This window comes from Hippocampus comes, unplaced genomic scaffold (genome assembly GCF_001891065.2).
Source record: "Hippocampus comes isolate QL1 unplaced genomic scaffold, H_comes_QL1_v1.1 scaffold45, whole genome shotgun sequence".
Lineage (NCBI taxonomy): Eukaryota > Metazoa > Chordata > Actinopteri > Syngnathiformes > Syngnathidae > Hippocampus > Hippocampus comes.
This window is the reverse complement of record NW_017805783.1, coordinates 2,819,803-2,839,838: the sequence shown is the minus strand read 5'-3', so window position 1 is coordinate 2,839,838 and position 20,036 is coordinate 2,819,803. Positions and strand designations below refer to the sequence as shown.

General features: G+C 41.5%; 2 protein-coding genes across 3 annotated transcripts in view; one reads left to right on the top strand and one right to left on the bottom strand.

Moving 5' to 3' along the window:
• Positions 1-158: 158 nt before the first annotated feature.
• pgam5 (PGAM family member 5, serine/threonine protein phosphatase, mitochondrial) lies at positions 159-5,403 on the bottom strand. Of its 2 annotated transcripts, none has more exons than XM_019885120.1 (6): positions 4,914-5,403; positions 3,794-3,966; positions 2,834-2,959; positions 2,629-2,717; positions 1,757-1,887; positions 159-837 (listed from the first exon to the last, which is right to left on the bottom strand). In XM_019885120.1, exons 1-6 carry the CDS (start codon positions 5,141-5,143, stop codon positions 687-689), a joined length of 900 nt encoding a protein of 299 aa, XP_019740679.1. In that variant the 5' UTR covers positions 5,144-5,403; the 3' UTR covers positions 159-686. The 2 variants fall into 2 exon arrangements, with proteins under 2 accessions (XP_019740679.1, XP_019740678.1); XM_019885119.1 differs by having other exon boundaries at positions 1,757-1,890; positions 4,914-5,401.
• Positions 5,404-7,825: 2,422 nt separating this feature from the next.
• Positions 7,826-20,036, top strand: part of zdhhc8b (zDHHC palmitoyltransferase 8b) — a 53,350-nt gene continuing 41,139 nt past the window's right edge. Inside the window, exon 1 of the mRNA XM_019885116.1 lies at positions 7,826-8,094. Coding sequence (XP_019740675.1) covers positions 7,991-8,094 — 104 coding nt within the window. The 5' untranslated portion in view covers positions 7,826-7,990. The remainder of the gene's footprint in view (positions 8,095-20,036) is intronic.

Genomic DNA, 20,036 nt, shown 5'->3' with positions numbered 1-20,036 from the left:
AATCACCTTAGTGAGAGGTTCGGTGCAACTTGTTTGTGTCACTATGCTGGTTGTTTTTGGGGGTGCCAAAAGGCGCTCTCCTGCAGTGTGCCACAAAACAAGGAACTGGAAGCAGGTTTTACCTAAGTGCTTTTTTCCCCCATCATCTTTATTGAAAAAAAAAAAGTGCACCAACATAACACCTCGAAACAGTACAATTAAGTATACAACACGTCAGCCTTGTCTACCAAGGTCCACTTTGGCGGCTCGTATGACATACCTAACATTACAAAACAAGACTGCTCAAACTTTGGTATACTGTACAAATTGTACGGTTGTGTTTGAGCTTCGAAATACATTTAAATTGAATACTTATAAATTTAGCTCCTTGTGTCTTTTTAAACATCAAGAGGGTTGCACTGTGAACTATTGTTTGCCCTGCTTACAGTGACAATAAAATGACCCTATTCGTTTCCAATGCTCACAGCAAATGTTTTGGCGTGGAACTGCTCTTGTATAAAAAAACATGAATAACATTCTGCTGGCGTTACTACCACCCACCTCAAAAACATACAACAGCGCCCGTTTAACAACAAACATTTGGACATCAGAGGAAAGACACTTAAGGAGAAAACTGAGCTTTTTTTTAAAACTGTAAGCAGCCCGTCATCCCAACTCCAATCCCTGAAGTGCACCGCGTTGGCTCATCAGGTTCGTGTAAGTTTGTCCGGGGGCATGAATCCTGCATCTCCGAGAGTTCGGAGGGCCACCCGGCCACTTGGGCGAATGGTGAGCCATGTGATGCTGCCGTTGTGCAAACCCATGCGTAACCAGCCCTCAGGTGGGAACTGCAGGGCCCTGAGAACAGAGGATGACACCTTTAACCAAGAAACACAAACCTATTTCATCTTTAAAGAACACTGGCATCATACAACGTCACTTTGTAACACACTGTAGCAAAATGGCAATCTGAGTAGAGAAAGTGCTAAGGCATATTGACGGACTTTATATCTTGCCCTGTGTTCAGGTTTAAAGGAGATTATCTTAAAAGCTAACACGCTAACAGTTGGTAGGCTGACACTGGAAGACAGCAACTTCAGTACAAAAAGCGCTAGGTCAAGGCAATCAGGTATTTACGAGTGTGTGCCTACATTGAAAACCCTTATTTGGCAGAATAACCTGAAAAGATTCTAATTGCAGTGTGCGAGCAGCAGATTCGTGGTCTGGCTGCTCAGATCATGAAGGAGCCCTCACATGCTCTCTTCCCCGCGTTCGAATGGCTGCCTTCCGGCCGCAGGCTGCGGTTCCCAGCTTGCAGGACAGCGAGGAGGAGATCCACCTTTGTCCCCCAGGCTGTTCTCCTCTTAAACTCTTATTCCAAGATCCCTGACACCCCTCCCCCCCACCATGCAGACTCACACACCCCATTGTGCAATACGGGTTTACAGTGCAATACTTTGACGTGCAATACTGTTTTCATGTGCAATACTGTCTTTACTGTGTCCTTACTGTGCAATACTGCTCGATGGGCAATACTATTTCGATGCTGGGGCCACTACCTCAAGACCTCAAGTGCTAAGCTACTCTCATCCGATGTTTTTCCTTTGCTCTGACTGTCTCTATAATAAGCTGCTCTCGCACAACTCTAATTGCCCCACGGGGATAAATAAAGTTTGGTGAATCTGAATAATTGTACTTGTATTACTCGTACATCAAGGCGGTCACGCCTCAGCAAATTGCACAGTCACATTAGATGAGCTGGGCAGATGAGACAAACCTGCAGACAAAATAGCGGATGACATTGGCATGACACACGATGATCTCGTAGCTGTCCTCCTTCTGCTTTGGGTCTGCCCGGTGGATGTAGCGGCGGAAGGCTGCCTCGATACGCGCGCCGTCTTCGTGGTACTGCTGGAGAACGGCAAAGATGAAAGCCGCTGTGAGGTCAGCGTGGCAAAAGTGTTCTTTGCACGGCCAGTCGGTGGACATGAGAGCCAAGTGCTGCCTGTTGTCAAGGATGTTTGAAGAGCTTTTGTTTTAAGAGGAATGGGTTTTCTCGACTGCTGTCCGCTCCATCGTGCATAAAAAAAAAAAAAAAAAACTGAGTAACGCTGGCGTCAGTGGAACACAACTCTGTTGTAAATTGAGGACCCCACTGAATGTAACAACATCCAAGAGGGTCTGGTCTGGCAGTTCTGTGTCATACAGCATTACATTTATCACAAACTTTTATTTCAGCGACACCAGTAACAATGTAACATTGATGGTCCTGCTCTATCATTTGTTGATTTTTGTCTTATTATAAAATTACCGAGGAACGTCACAATGTGTCTGACAAACACGCTGCCGATACAGATAAGCATGTCATGATAACAAGTAAAGCTTTGTTGTAAAATTAGCACAAAATCAGCCAGTCAACTGAATTCTAAAACTAGCTGCCGATTCAATAAAATGGCCTAAGGAACAACATGGGGGTATTAACCATCGCCATTTTGGAACTGTACTCTCCCTGTTCATACTACAGTGTAGGACTACTGATGCTTTGGCCTACTTTGGCTTGGAGCCTTTACAAGCACTTGACATGACGTGCACAGAAACACAGGCCGCACAAAGCTACCACAGACTCAAGAGCGGGGGGAGCACTCTCACCACAGCGTCAGGTTTCCAGTGAGTGACGGGCGGAACCGGCTCGATGGGGGCGCCCTCTTGAAGCAAGTCGCAGCTGAGCAACTCCACGCCTAAACTCAAGAGAAACGGGCGGACGAGAAGAAAAGACAACCCGTTTGCCAAAACACAACCCTCAAGGCGGTCTTGATGAGCATGTGCGGAAAGCTGCATGACGCGTCTCCGCTACCTGGAAGGTGCTTGCTGATGATGTGCGCCGTCTCTGTGGCTCTAGTCATGCTGGAGTGGATCAGAACATCGTATTTCAATCCCAATGATGACAGACGATGACCTGTCAACTCGGCCTGCTCTCGACCTAAGGAGACACAAGGGAACGTCACTGGGAAAGAAAAGCCGTAGGCATCTCATCATTACGGCTGTAATTTCATAGAAGTAGACTTGAGGCATAAAACGAAGAGTAACCGTTAAAGCTTTATTTTTCTCAACTTTAAGAAGATGGGTCGGGAGAAGAGGAAGACGCGGGTCCCAAGATGACAACAGTTGAGAACCACTGCCTTAAATCCCTCCCAATTGTCTCGTCTTAACTGCTGCGGTTATGAAGAAAATCTGATGGAATTCATATTTGTTGTCGATTTTTTTCATTTTTTTTAACACTAATTGTATTTTGGTCTCACTAGGTTGCGCACGTTTAGTTCTTGTTGTGGCCAGTGATAGGGATACTGCCGTGGATCTGGGGCCTTGTTATTACAAAAAAATAAAATAAAATAACAATAATCTCAAATTGACATTGTATTTTATGGGGTGGACAACACAGTGGCCTCCCAGTTTTCAGGATCAGGATTGTAATTTTGGCAGCAGCCTTCCTATGTGGACTTTGCATGTTCTCCCAAAACATACACATTAGGTTCAACGCAGATTCTAAATTGTGCACAAATGCAAAAGTGAGTCTGAATAGTTGTCTTGACGTGCCCTGCAATTAGCTGGTGACCACTCAAGGGTATACGCTGCCTCTCGCCCAAAGGCAGCTTGGAGCGGCTCCAGCTCACGCGCTTTCCTAACGCGGACAAGCACTATCGAAAATGCATGAATGGATTTTCTAGTAACCCAGTCAGTCACGGCCCCTTGGAATCATCACTTTTTCTCCCCCTTGGCATGAATGCATTTTGTTCACAAATGACATGAAGCTGACCCAAGGGAGTGAGAATGTGCTCTTTGTCGCTGCTCCCGCTGAGGTTATACTGCGAATGTCGGATGAGGAGGATGTTGCGTGTAGCTTTGGGTTTGCCATTGTCCTGCTCTGATCTGGGATCTTCGGTCGTACTGCCTTTCTTCTTGCCATTGGACAGTGTAGAAGGGTCTCTCCTGCAAAACAGCGGTCACCTTACATCACAAGTGGCTTTGTCTCATAAGGTTTACTTCAACCGATGACTTCACTGTTGTCACCCACAATTTGCCGCTTCTGCCAAGTCGCGACCTACTTTTATAGAAGTTAAGAATGAAGGATGTTATTCAAACATAACCTTTGAAAAAAAGAACAAGTGTACATCATATTTTTTTCTAACTTACACAGGCATACATGTTTCAAGCGGCTTTCAGAGCACACCTTATTCAGAAACAGGATCTACATCAAAATTTCATGTACAAAAAAATGAATAAATGAGAATGAAATTCCACAATTTCACAATGTGTGGTCGCAAAATGTCACTTCACTAAACCTTGGCAATGATCTATTTTAAGGGAAGCCCTTTTCCAAATCTTTTGTGTGTGGGAACTTATTAAATACCGAAATGCATTTATTGCACCTCTCAAGTAAAAGCATTTCTGATGCATAGCGGTCAAAATCATGGTCAGGTAAGTAAGGAGTAGGGCAGTCACAAACTAATCTTTTTGCGATCCATTATTCTATTGATTATTCAGTTTTTCTGGGAACAATGCGCATAATACATTAATTGATATTTCCGCTGCTGGAAAAGTGTTGTGCATAAAGCCGAACAAGCAAAATTGTTCATGGCATAGCAGATATGTTTAAAATTATTAATTATAGTTTCGAGGCATACATTTTTTGTGGTCGCCACAACAACGCTGGTTGACTTCTTTGCCCAGCCCGAGTAGTACCCCTAAACCAAGAACTGTCGGATGCTCAGTGCATTGCGAAGCAGCCAGATGCCACAACTCCCCCTTTTCTCGCACACTGAACACGAGTACTGCAACTTTTTTGACACATTTCGTATACTCACTACACATTCAAAGATCACTACAAAATGGCTAACTCAGTTCTATTCATGAAGGATCCAACGACACGATCTTACTTGTCCCAGTTGACGTCCCACGCGTGGCCAGTGGGGACTGGCGTGATGCTCGTTGCTGCCCACGCCGGCTGCGCAGCTTGAAGCACGGACAGTTTGGACCAGCGACTGCCTGCCTCGGTTCTTCTCTCTCCGAAATAGCCACGAGAGTCGGCAGTGGCAGCCGCCAGTAAAAGGGCGGCAGAACCTCCGGCGAGACCACAAATAAGTTTGAGAGTTCTCCTCTGAGACATCCTGTTAGCTTCACGAGATGCTATCAATTGCTAGCAAATTAGCCCAATTGGGCTAGTGTCTCGCTAACACCGCAAGAAATGTTCCCTTCGGACAAAGACGTTTTATAGTCCAAATACGTTAGCAGCTAATATTAGCTTGGCGAAGAGACACCCAACGCGTTATTACCACCAATCGACAGCCGCGCTACAGAACCTAATAATAGAGCAGGCACAGGAAATAGCGTAACTAATCTTGAGCAAGTTGCTTTTACGTAGTACGGCAGCCGATTTAGGTCAGACTTAATTTATGTTACGACCCAATTATGTACACAGGCGAACCTATTTTCAACGTACCTCATCCAAGGGTTCCATCCCTGTAACCGTCACATTTCAAAATCCCGAATCACGTAATTCATTTTACATTTGCCTATTTTGCTTACAAAGAACGCCTTCATAACGCAAACTTCATTATAACGACCAGATATTTTCCCCACAAAATAGTGAAAAGGCCTTCGTTACAACGAACCGTGGGAAGTTAATTGCCGCCGGGACCTTGCATATGAACAAAATTTACAGCGCGAATTTACCCTCCGTTGCATAGCAACACGACTGATGACTCGTACATAAGTGTATTTCCGGAGGCACGGTGCACATTGTCTGAAAACATGTCTGGTAAATATGGCTATCTGTGAAAACAGAAATTGTCTCTCACTTTTGAAAGGGAGACTGGCAGATTTCGAGGCCAACAGTTTGAAAGATAACCGTAAATGGCTTCGGCCGCAAAACATCCTGAACTGGAGAAGGCGCTTTTCACTTGCTGACTTAATGTTTTCAGAGATGAAGTAGGCACGCTACAGGTGTTTGTTTCATGTTCAATAAAATCATCTTTCTTCATACAGTACTATATACACATACTTGTAACTGACACGTTTATACTTCATGTTTTTACATCTATAAATGTTCATAGTGTATTATACAGTACATCGTAGTTGGCGGCCATTTGATTGAAAATGGTTACAACGAACTACCATTTTCACGCACAGATTCGTTCTGTCCCTCCAGGTACGTTGTAACGAAGTTCGACTCTTGTTACTGCAGAAATTGTACTGCTGTCAATATTTTGTCGCAGGCCTCATCGTAGTTATGATGTCCCTCAGAGGGCCCTTGGGGCTGTGGAACCATAAAAAAATGTATGTTTGCTTCATATTATCACATATACTTTTGAAATCAGATTCCACTACATGTTTGTTCAAACATTTTTCACTTCATTTTAAAGTAGAGATTGGGAACAAAAACTGTTCACGATACCTCATATCTCATTGTTGTTAAAACATTAAGTCGATGCACATTATTTGCCCGGGCCTAGAATTTGATAACTGTGAGACAAACTTTTGGTCTCAAGGCCCCGGGACCAAATACAGCCTGCCACCACATATTTTTACGTGGCCCGCTAAAGTAAATCAAGGACTTCATGTTTCTCGCTAAAATCTGTACCAATATTGCAACATTTCTTCACATTTAATGACGTTGAGATAAAGCATGTTTGGTCCCCCAAATCCTTTTTAAAATATAGTCTTTTCTTTGATTTTGGATTTTAAAACTGGTTATCTATCAAATTGTTGTGCAATGTGCATGTGTAATATTATGATGTGATTCTACATATATAACGCCCCTCTGAGGGGAAACATAACCACAGTGTGGCCTGCAACCAACATTTGATTGACACTGTTGAAAACCTGCACCAAAATTTTCTGTAATTATTTGAATTGTTGAAATCTTAAGTGTGAATCTTGCAGTTGATATGGTTTGAAGCGGTCATCAGATTTGGAAGAAGGAGGTAATATATCACTTAACTTCAGGATTTCTTTTTTTTTTGTGTGTGTGGGAGGGGGGGGGGTCGGAATGTCAGTCATGAATAGTTCCCAAGAAGTCCTGAATGAGGTGAACAATTTGAAGACCGAATTGTGTGACAATTCGGAAATTATCTCTTTATTTGTTGATTTTATAATGGAAAATGTGAAATAATACAACCATGGACATTTTAGAAACATGAAAGCATTCCCTAGCTGCCCCACATTAACAAAACAAAAAAACAAAAAACAAAACAAAAAAAAATTGAAAATCAAACGGATTGAATTGATGTAAGACGTTGTGAAATGTGGAAGGATAATTTACAGTTGGAAATTTTATTTAAATGCGAATTACGGTACTTTCAACCAAAATGTGGCATGGTGGGATTGTTTTTTCTTCGGTGGTAAAAGATCCAAAAACGGCCACTTGGGGGCGCTCCATCTACAGAACGGCAGTAGCTCTGATTGCTCTGCTTTCTGGTGGAATCTACAGCGAGCTTTTGAGAATGATTTAGATTTAGGAACACCTCAGCATTTCCATTAAAATCGAACGAAACATGGACAAAGTAGACGAAGCAAGGAACGACAGCATTGCTTTCCTCTACTTCTCAATATGTCCTGTTTAAGATGAGGAAATGATGAACTAACTCATCAGTTCGTTGCAAAAGGAGATTACCTTCTGAATTGAGTTTTGGCGTAGCTGAATAAAACTGAAGTCTTCTCCGTTTCTCTTCTGGAATTCAGGCTGCAGCGCCGCCTGGTTCACGAGGACACTTTGTAGGCTCCACCTTTTCTAGCGGTCCAGTGACCTCACCAGTGGGCTGGATTGGAAGGGTGGGATTTCCAGGTTTTCAGTCGCTGTGCTGTTCCTTACTGCAAGGACCTATGCAGCTTCAGCGCTAGCAAAAGACTGGACTGATTGTACCCATAATAGCACCACAAAGTCGACACTGGATCAATTTTTCTCTACATGCTATTGCACCCGGGATAAACAATTAAGGAATGTGGAAATTACAGAATGCCCACCAGCGCTGGAAAGAGATTTAAACCCACCAAATACATCCCGGTGTCCACAGCTGCCACTCTGCTTGTGGGATCGACGACTTTATTTTTCGTTTTCACGTAAGTTGCACGTCGCATTTTTCCTCTCGTGTATGCATATGTCTTTTGACGTTTTGCACGAGTGGATTTCAATCACTGGGGCGGAAATAATTCAATGGAGTGTCTCTGTCAGTGGAGCATAGCATTGCACTTTGGAGGTTGAGTTGCAAAAGCCTCCAGTGCCCATTCAGACTTTTTACTGCATGTGGAAAACAAAGTTGCTACAAAGCCTTGCAAGTTGAAGAGAGCAGCCATCAAACATAAATGTCCATGCTTCAGTTAGGTCTCACCAACTCCAGTTCCATTGAAAAAAAAAAGCTTTATTTGGTTTTGAATAGAAATTGGATTGGCTGAACAGGCAATCGCGTGAAATCCAGATATTTAGAATGGTTACCATAGTCACCGACAGTGTTTGAAGAGTCACGATTTAGGCTACCTCCGCAAACCAACAACCTATGCTAGATATAATGAACGGGTTTACTGCATTTGAGCTGAGAGTTTTGGTCGTTTAGGCTTCCAGTTTTTTTGAGTCAGTATTAACCAATATTGGACAAAATTGTTTTGAAATTGTAACCCTCCCACTATTGAGACCCACGCACACGCGATCTGCAATCCTCTTTAATCAGGCCGCTAACGAAGATTATAATGTACAATTAGGTTTGACATTATTGGAGTTTAAAAAAGCTTTTTTTCTTTACTGTGGGAATTTGGAATGTTTATATATTTATACTGATATGTGTTTCTGAGATCTTAATTCACGCTACATACAAAAAAAGAGACTGGATGAATGGATGTCTCGGTGTGGTGCAGGTGTGTGTGTCGTATTTTGGCTACGATGTATTTGTTCAACAAGTGAACCCACTGAAGGCATCCAGACGCAAAACTTGAAGTAAATGTTCTCCAATTTTCCCCTTTACATGTGTGATAAAAAGTGAAACGGCATATTGGAATTCCCCCCTTACGCAGGACGTGCATAAAATGATTGGCAGCTGCATTTCCCCTTTGGATTCCATCTAACTGAACTTCATATTTCTCTTGTAGTGTGTTCTTGAATAATGGCTTCTTTGCGTCGTGGTCTGTGTACTTGAACCACAACTGTTTACTGTATTGTTTGTTGGATACATGAACAACGGAACACACTTGATCCTTACCCCTGCTGTTTTTGCAGTCTTAAGGTCAACGCTTGAGACCGAGGCAAACATATGGTGTTTGTTGTTTGTGGCTTTTGCAGGTAGCTTGGACTGCAGCTTTAAAAGTCCAAGTGGCGTGCTGCCTTTGCATAGACAAATAGCCTCATTTGCAAGCTCATTTGGGCCGAATGCGCTGCGATTTCTATTTGGATCGAAAATAAAGGAATACGATTGTTGGTTTTCAAAAATAATTTAGCAGGTCATTTTATACCAGGATCAGAATTGTGGAGCTCATTTAAGTGTTCACCAAGGTTCATGCCGCAGCAGATGGTTCAAGGTTGAGGATTAAGACTTTACTCTGTTGCTCCTTCATTTCGCAGTTAAAGGCCTAGAGGATTGATTTGAGCATAATGGCACACCCTGGGGAGCAGTATACATCCAAACTAGGCCATGCCACGCTATTGTCAAACGCACGCACCCACACACACACACACACACACACACACACACACACACACACACACACACACACACACACACACACACACACACACACACACACACGAGTCCATTATGTTGGTCCCAGACTATCCTTGTCTTTAATAAAGTTCACCTTCACAATACAAGCCACAGTTCATTATTTAATTTCGAAATAGAATAAAAGGCATGATTCTTAAAGGGCAATAAAGAAACGAGAAGATAGACAGTTATTTTTTTTTCTTTTTACCCTTAGGTTACACAAAAGTTATCCTTCAGTTGCCAGGGGACTGCCAGGTGTCATTTGGGCAATGGCCGATGAGTACTGAAGCCATCTACAGTATGTTGTCCATGCTGTTAACTGCCTTTGGCCTTTTAACAGCTTTTGTTGACCACTAAGATTAAAATTAAAACACATTAGGTCAGATTTAGTTATTTGTAATGTCACAGCATGACAACAAAAAGTATGGAGGGGGAAAAACTGGAGATAAATTAAGCTTTTAGTTGTGGATTAGTTGGGCTAATCCAATCCAGGCTTTATTTGCATCGACTGTAAAACAAGATTGTTTTGCATAGTCAAAAACATGCTAAATGTTTTACTTATTGCTACGCTTTGAAAGTCCCCATACTGACTAAGTAGCTGGAAATTGAAATGCCGTTCTCATTTGTTTGCAAGTCTAATAGGCCAACGTTAAACTCACACACTAGGCAACATGAATGGAAACTATAAATTCATCATCTAGAAATAACCTTTGTTTAGCACTTCTTGCACTCTGTTTGTGAATTATGAGAGCAGTCGAGAGTGTCTGCATGCGGTACCAGTCAATCTCCAGCCTGAGAGGAGAGCTTTGTGTGAGCAGGCCTGATGGGACTCTAATCTTCAGCTTCCACATCTGTTTCCTCCTTTTCATAGTACATCGCATTCAGTCGCACTTCATTCAGATCCTCCAGAAAGCATTGTTTGGCTCTGAAATTCTTGAAGAGTTTTAATCTTTAGGTATGTCCGGCGTTTAAGTTGATGGACTGCAGAGTGGTAGAAATCCAGTAGGTGAGATAAACATTGTTGTCATTTCAAACTATTTCATTCATAGTCATCTTTTTTTTTTTGTGGTTTCTTCCTCTTCTTGGCAACGCACCACCCTTTAATTTGTTGATGTAAGTAATATTCATGTGCTTTCTATAGTGCAAACATCTGTTCACTATTAAAGGTTTTAGAAACACTTATTTGGACCTCTGCTATTTAATAGTCCTTTAAGACGGACAGCCTGGCCCCTTTTTAATGATCCTCAGGAGTTTAAAAAAAATGAATACATAAATAAATCAAACTGCTCACTATAGAATAGGGATAGGCGACTGGCAGCCCACACTCTGAGCGGCATCTTGCTTAATTAAAACAAAAATGGAAATTTATATTTATTTTTATTTAATCATTTTTTGAAGGGGGGGGGATTATAAACATGTTTCCACGACTGGAGTGGACCTCTGAATACTCACAGTTCGGCACCCATGGATTCACCTGTTAACATTTTTTCAATATTTTTATCAATTTAAAAAATCTATCGATATATTGTTCAAACCCTTTGCTGGATGGCTGGATCGTTTTATTCATTCATTAAGCATGATGCATATTAAAATAATGTGATGTACTTTGGTGCAATACAAAAACTGACAAATGCACGTGTATCCAGCCATCCATTTTCAACACTGCTTATCCTGAAGAGGTTCGCGGGGGTTGCTGAAGCCTATCCCAGCGAAAGGCAGACGACCCCCCGAACTGGTCGCCAGTCAGTCACAGGGCACTTATAGAGACAAACGACCATACACACCCACGTTCACACCGTCACTGAGTGGGAACTGATTCTACGCTGCCCGCATCAGTGACGCTATGCATATTTAAAATGGCATTTTTGTCATACATCTGGTCAGGAAGTTGGCGGCCTTATGTGGCCTGCTCAGCTGCGCTGATGAAAAGTTGGAGCTCCCTCCATCATTTAAATTCTGCCCGAGAGCTAACACTGCAACAGAGAAACAGAATATAATGTAGCGTTGGCAGGCTATAGTGGAAGGACACATTTAGTGTTCTTCCACCATTCCACCAATGTAACCGTGCAATGAGTGGTGTGGGGTATTTCAACAAGAGAATGGTTGTGAGGGGTCTACCTATCTTCTTCTTGGAGCCACATCCATCTATCCATCCATCCATTAGCCACACTGCTTATCATCACCACATATTAAAATATATTTAAACAGTCGGCTAGCGTATGAAGGCCATCCGCCTACCATTTCTGAGTATAATGATAGACTTGTGCACAGCTCAATGATGCATGAACAGTGAGTAAAAAGTCGCTCAATGAGATTCTATACCAGGGATGGACAAAGTGTGCCCTGCAGGCCACATGGAGTCCCTTTCACTCTTTAGTCTGAGTATTTACATGGTCATGAGTCCTGTCATGCTTGTTGCATTCATTTTGCCATTTTGTTCCTCATAAAATCAGTCAATTCAAATGTATTTGTTAATGATTAAGATTAGGTCAATTGAGTCATTGTAGATTATACATTGTGAAAAAAAATCATTTTGAAATCATTAATTTAGTGTAGTTAAAATAATTGTAGTTAGCAATGCAATCTTATTTATTTTATTATTAAAATTAATTATTTTATGCACATATACTCCACAAAAAGTGAGGGATATTTGATTTTCAAGTGACATTTCAGGACGATCCTAAAATGCATTCAAACCTTCACAGGTGAACCTAATGTGTCCTTCTCCAATCTTATGAATGCACATGTCCAACTGTGAAATGTTTCAACACTCCAGTCTTCTCTTCCATGGAGATAGCCCATGCGCCTCCCGGTTGTTCGTCTCATAGCCAAGCATCTCCAGGATAACTGATACTGCTGCATAGATCAGCCGACTGGTCTCTGTGATGTTCTCGGTCAGGGACGTATTGACTTAATTCACTCGTGATTCTGATGGCACTTCTATCTTCATCGTCTTGCATGGGCCAGAGAGCATTTACGCTGGACGAGGGACCAGTAGGCCTCAATGCTGTTCTCTGGTGAAGGTCGATTCACATTGAGCAGAAATGATGGCCACCAATGACGTTGAAGACGTCAAGGAGAGCGCTATGCATCAGGCACTGTGCCCCTACGTGAACAACATGGGCCTAATTTCATCTTCATGGACGACACTGCTCCAGCTCATTGAGGTTGCATCATCAGGGAACGGCTGTTGGAGACTGCTGTACTTCAAATGGAATAACCTGCACTTTCTCAAGACCAGAATCCTTTTGAAATTGAAACCCCCTTGGATCAGCTGACTCACAGTGTAGAGGCTTGAAACTCTGCGCCCCAGAACCTCAATGACCCGAGGGCTGACGTTCAAGAAGAGTGGGATGCCATGCCTCATCAGACAAAAAGTCGACTTGTGAATAGTATGAGACGTCGTCGTCAAGCTGTAATCGATGCTCAAGGGCACATGCCGAGTTATTGAGAGGTTGAATTTTTTTTGTTGTTGTGGTGTAGTCACATCATCGTTAACTTTTGTTTCAGGGAATTGTTTGAAATGAGGAAATTACCAGTGCATCCTTCGACTTAAATGTCCCACATTCATGATATATCACTGTCGCGTGAACCTTTTACATTTTCCATAAATTTCACCTCAAAGCCAAACACATTTTGTGAATGGTGTATTTTACCTCATCTATAAATAACCTGGCCCATATATCCAGATTAAAAAAAAAAATCGAATACTTACCCACTGAGCACAAGTTTGTCTACCCTCGGTCCATAGTCAGAGACCATGTTAGGAGATGTGACCTAAATAGAAACAAAAGTCACAGTGCAATGTAAGCTATATTCTCCCGTTCACACCTGAGACCTTTTTTTGCGTGCCCAGGCTCGCACACCTTTCATCTATGCTTATTTTTCCGACCAGACTTTTGACACACTTTCCACCTTTGAACTAAGAATTAGTGAAGCACAAGGGAGAATATGCCCCCATGAGTATTTGAACTTGAGTAATGAAATCCCCCGATTTTAAAATGTCACTTTCTATGGGTGCCAGAAAGTGATTGATGCACATCCCATGATGCTGAATATTAAGTTGCAAGTAACACGCTACCTTTATGGAACACTGAAATGTTGACGTGGCCCAGAGTGGCTTGTTTGTTTCAGTGCAAACAAGGAACGTAGCATGTCAAGGGAATCACTTTCACTGACAGAATAATATTCTTGAATTTTTTTTTCTTAATTGGTAGTGATGGCTGTTCTGTGCCGTCATAGTGATCCACGTATCTTATTTCAGACACTAATAATGTGCATTACCTCTAAAAATGTTTTTTTTTTCATCCATTATACACCATGTCTCGTACACTGAATTATCTGAGGCCTTTTCACCCTACACCACAACATCACTGGCTTTGCACTAATATTAATTGAAGATATCTTAGGACGTGTTTGTTCAATGATTCTAATCTGCATCCTTTTTATGCTTCTGTACAGTACATGTTCAGCTGCTCTCATCTTTACATCAGGACGTTGGGTAAACAAGCATGTAATTAAAAAGAGGCCCAACTTTATCATTACTCTCCATTATAGCTGTTGGCTTCGTCCTATTTAGTTGGTGGCTGTTTGAGCTCTCTGTATTTGGGTGGAAGTCAAAAGATGTTTTGAGCTTTGACATATGACATGGCATTTGTGATTCTTGAACGTTAGATAAAAACTGTGTTGTAAAGACACAACAGTGTTCTTGGATTGATGAGTTACATTAACTTTTACTCAAACATGGAACACACATTAAGGGCTTTTCTGTAAGACTCACACAGTAGGAAAACCTTTGGGACTGGTTGCTTTTGCCATTGATAACCAACACTGCATAATATACATAAATACAGCGGCAGGAAATATGCAGTCACACATATGGGCACATGCACGCACACATGGCTTGTCCTATAATTAGGAGTTAATGCTATCTTGCCGCGCCCTCTACCGATGAGTACGTACTGTAATTTTGATTGGTCACAATCAGCAATAACTTATGATCAAACCAGTGGTAGGCTGCTGTAGTGTGGCTTCATCTTTTTCAGATGAGATAAAAATGTAATCCTGCTGATGGAATAATGTTTCTTTTGATGATATATGTTTAGATTCTGTGATACGTTTATTGTTTCAAGATTCAGGGAGTAATCCTCATGAATCACAGTTGTAAGCAAAACAAGCATTCAGTTAAGGGTCATTTTGACACCAAAAACAAGGTATGTCCACATTGCGTGGACATAACCATGACAAAGGTTATCGAAATGCCTATGGAAAATGCCGTAGTCCCAATGTGATTGCCTTTGCACTATTTATTTCTCAGTGGGAGCAAGATGATGTTATGCTGTATTCATGAGGAGCCCGTTATCTCCTATACAAAGACCAAGTTACGCTGCAAAAAGTCACCCCGAGGCAAGGCTCAAATAGCAGCAGGCTGTTGGTAAAGCTCGGGTGCAATCGCCGCAGTCTACCTCTATTGGTCTACTTAAGTGCAAACGCCTCAGAGAATAAAAAAAAAAGACAGTCCTAATCTGTTTTCCAGTTATCATGTCACTGCTTCACAACCAGGTGAAGAGAACATTGAGGGCGAAGATAACGCCGAGATCCTGTTCCCGCCAAGCTGCGCTTGCGTGTGGTTGAGCAGAGTATTGGAGCCATAATGTGAATGCCAACTGCAAATTACAAGTGACTGCACTTCCATGAAGGTGTTATTGATTTTAATTCGGATACTTCCAAATAGTTTTCCGCAAGTCTTGCTGTACCTGATATGTAACCTGAATGGCACTTCGTAGAGTTCTGACCAGCAACTGAATTCTGGACCATTGTCCAAATTATGATGAAAAGTTTCTGACAATAAACCGTTTTAGGACTGTACAAAATCAACAATATGTCCATACATATATACATTTTCTAATCCACTCACGAGGGTCGCGGGCGTGCTGGAGCCTATTCCAGCCGTCTTCGGGTAGCAGGCGGGGTACACCCCGAACTTGTTGCCAACCAATTGCAGGGCATACACAGACGAAAAACCATCCGCGCTCACACTCACACCTAGGGACAATTTCGGGTCTTCAATCAGCCTGTCATGCATGTTTTTTGGAATGTGGGAGGAAACCGGAATACCCGGAGAAAATCCACACAGGCACGGGGAATACATGCAAACTCCACAAAGGGTGGCCGCAGCCGGAACCAAACCCTACACCTCTGCGCTGTGAGGCCGTTGTGCTAACCAGTCGATCACTGTGCCGCCACAATAGGCATATTTCAAATTAAATTGAAATCGGTTTGTGACTTTTTAAATGAAGTCTGTGACAAATATGAAGGTGTCCCTTGTTTAGTTGTTGGTGTGACTTTCTTCTGGTCCTGTCAGTGGGCGCCACACAAAGTCACTTGCATCATTTTTATGGCACTGTGTGTCTTTTGTGACACAACTCAAGAATGTTTTTACATTCATGTTACTGAAAATGGATTGAATTTTAGTTTCCTATGTGAGCAATCATTTTGCTCTAATTAGGGGGGAAAAAACACATTTCATCAAATCCCAGAATTGTACCTAAGAATTCAGCAGCATACTCATTGCGATACAAAAAAAAAAAGAAAGAAAACTAAAATATATGAACGTTTTTAAATCTTCTAAAACATAATTGCAATGCGCTGTCAGCTGATGATGAACACGGCTAATATTGCTGTGCTAATTTTCATGAACATGTGGTCAAATTGTACAGGACTACAAGTACAGAAAATATTGCAGTTTTCCAAATCCACTGGAACCAGATTAGGCCTAACATAGATTAAGAAATAAAAAAGAAGCATGAAAGACCATGTTCTGATCATTAATAACCGTGTATTGATATTTTAGTACTTTTTGCTGCAATACGCCACCCATCCATCCATTATCTGAACCGCTTTATCCTCACATGACATTGAATTAAGATGAATCAATTAGCAGCTAAAAAACAAAAAAAGCCCCAAGAGTGTTTGCGTAATGTCGATCTAAATATTTTCAAGTGATTACAAATTAGACTGCATTTCCAGAATCTCATAAAATACACTTTCTCATTGACTGGAGCCATCACACTTATCCTTAGCAACGTTTGAAATTATCGGGAATGAAACTCTGATGGCCACAAGCATGGCTTGTTCTGTACTTGTACTCAGTGAGACATACTAGATTACATTTTAAAAAGGAGTAGGGGTCCGCTTTGAATCCCCCAATCAGTTTGTTTCATAATGCATTTGGATTTTTTGTTTCTGTAAGGTCTTGCTGCTTGCGTGGTTCTATTGGGACCTTCTCCAAACGTTGCCTTGAGACGGCATCTTTTCACAAAAGTAGATCCATATGGAGTTTGTGCGCAGCCGTGTGTGGGCGAAAAGTGCGGGAAAGTGCGGCGAGGTGCTTTCCTCCCCCGCAAGTTCATAGACTGGGGCCACCTGGAAAGTGTCTACTTGCTCAACATGTGGGAATCATTTAGAGTTGCAGCCTCTCCCTCTTCGGTCTGTCCCCACCCTGCTTTCCCTCGCACTGTTTTTCACCAAGGGACTGGCCGTAGGTAGTAGTGACTCTCAGCCGTAGGCCTCCCAAGGTGACTAGAGCAAGAAGAAAACATTTCTCAGAGGGAAAATAGCTAGGTAAAGACTCCGATCAAAAGGGTACGTGTGTTGGTCTTTTTAAATGGGAATTAGCTACGCACTGCAGACCAAACTTCCCTCTTTTTTTTGTATGTGTGGTGAACTTTAACCACCAAGTAACAGTTTCATACTAATTATGCCATTTATATTGTGTTTACATCTATACTTATAAATACAGTAGGCCATATGAATGAGCCCTGGAGAACTCCTTGAGGCATCACCTTACACCGATGAAGGGGTTGTGAATCTCAATGATCCTTGGAGCTTAGCTGTCAGGGTCCTTTTGACCCAGGGAAAATGGGTCCTCCGTAAGGGACCAGACAAAAGCATGTTTTTTTTTGCCCCCCCCCCCCCCAGTATCTACATGTGTGTTGTATTAAATTTGAATGTATTTACTGTAATAATGCAATCTCAATTTCATATTCATCTTTCAGTATATAAGCAAAGCAACATAAGTTAATGATTAAAAAAAAAAATCACTTACCCAGCAAAACAAGAATATGATGCACTGCGAATTGTACCACTATTCTTCTCGAAACACACCGGTAACGTGTGTGTTTCGAGTTTGCTTCCGTTCAGCACACAAATGTATGGATCAGCATCTCGGTAGAACACTTCCTGTATCCGTGACTCTTGTGAAGCAAACTAACCAAATGTCTTTCATAGAGAGAAAATCTAAATGCATTTACATGTCAAACGTGTTGGTGGAAGCCTTCTTGTCAGGCGACAAATATGGCGCACAAGAGCATTATTATCTTTTTCAACTGTGTCGATTTATCGAAATAAACGTCATTATGAACCCGGTGATGTGGTGGCTTCTGATGCTTGCTTTGCAAATCTTCTGCAATTTCCTCTGAATGTGATGCCATCGACAGTATTTGACCTTACTTTTTTGTCAGACGCACAAAACTGTGAACTATGACTTGCCGAAATATGAATGTCTGACTCATGAAGCCCTTTGGAAAAAATGTCTATGTACTTTTAAAAAAATGTGTTTCCACATGCTATCACAGGCATTCACTTAAACTCATTATTTTATCTGAGGTCCATTGTTATTATCTCACTTGAGTAGGTGAGAAAACTCAAGTCTTTCATGTAACTAATTCACTGGAAAAATAAATTACATCCATGATTTAGTCTGGTTTACCATTGTTTCATCTTTTCGCTTTGTAGTTGGTTGCTGTATTCATAAACCGTAGTTCATTTTTTCTGCTTTTTAAAGCTGTGTGTGGAAAATATCGTTGCCTGTGCTCTGGGCAACACAAGCATTTCAAGAAAGACAGAAATGACGGGAAGACGGCACAAGGAAATAATCACATACAGAAAAATAAGAACACACACAAAAAAATATATATATATATATTTATTTTTGGAGGTCCAAAGTTTGATTTTGTTTGAAAGATGTTTCATTTTATACAATTATCATTTATTTTATGAGCCATTTAGTTATGCACCTAGACCGTCAGTTTAAGTGTCTGAGTAGCTGAACAGCCCATAAAAATGTAATTTCATAATTCAATGTAATTCATTAATCTTGAATGTTACTTTCCCACTTAATAGTCATTTCCTGTGTAAGCACAACAGTTCGAATGCACATACTGGAGTGTGAAATAATCACTGGGACCCAGCTAATCTTCGTAATAATGAGCTTGTGCTGCTGGCCATAATACGACTGGAGCAGCACCGATGTGTTAAGTAAGCCGGTAACAAGGAATTTTTGAAAAAGTAATCTTTCCACTTTTTTTTCCCCTACAGCCATTATTGACCACTGTTCAAACCCCTTTGTACCAGCACAGCTTGACGTACACTATAAAAACGGTGTGATTTAGTGCTGTCATTTTGGGGCTGGAAATTGTCAGCCACATGCTTTTTCCTGAGGCAGGGCTCTGACCCTTCAACAAGAGGTTTTTTTTGGGGCAGCCAGCACATTCAAATTGTTTTGGTACAGTTGTGTGGAGACTATTACAGTGAACGCCCAATCAACAATAGCAATTGGGTCGTCAGTATTAGAAGTGGGACAAGTTGTGCTTCATATTGTGATCTCTGGTAGCAATACTCCTGTATTAATAATAATAAGAATAAGAATAATAAGAAAACCTTTATTTGTCTCACAATGGAGAAATTCCCAATTTACAGCAGCAAAGTTATGAAAGGAAGAAAGTAGAAGAACAAAAAGTAGAGGAGCTGCTGTAAAGGCAGCCACTCTCGCGGGGCCATCTTGAAGTCATAATAACAAAATAATACAACACAACACATAAGACACAGACAGTCATTCAATCTTGGCCACTTTTCTACATACACTTTGTTGTTTGAAGGAGTTCAGGGGTGTCATGCTGAAACTGAAAATGTGCACATGTCTGCTACAAGCTAAGTTTTGAAAGCAAAGAAGAAGCTGGAGCATCCATTGACGAAAAAAGAGATTGGGTCACATCATTAAATGTTAATATTGTTGCTTTCCAGTTTCACATTTTATACAGATCCATGTACAGTAATCCCTCCTTTATCGCGGTTAATGGAGACCAAAACCACCCGCGATAAACGAAAATCCGCGAAGTAGCGACCAATAAACATATACAGGTAAAAAAAAAAAAAAAGTTTTTTTTTAAGTCCGCAAACGGTCCGCGAGAAGCTGCAAAACAACAGCGAGTCACATAGAGCAACATATACAGTACTGTACTCTATGTATGTATA

Bases quoted from the DNA above. Each gene is read 5' to 3' on its own strand.
- pgam5 (XM_019885119.1), bottom strand. From the start codon at position 5,143: ATGTCTCAGAGGAGAACTCTCAAACTTATTTGTGGTCTCGCCGGAGGT. The intron at 3,967-4,913 runs GTAAGATCGTGT...GCTGTTTTGCAG, and splicing joins TGGGACGTCAACTGGGACAA to GAGAGACCCTTCTACACTGT. The intron at 2,718-2,833 runs GTAGCGGAGACG...TCTTGAGTTTAG, and splicing joins CATCAGCAAGCACCTTCCAG to GCGTGGAGTTGCTCAGCTGC.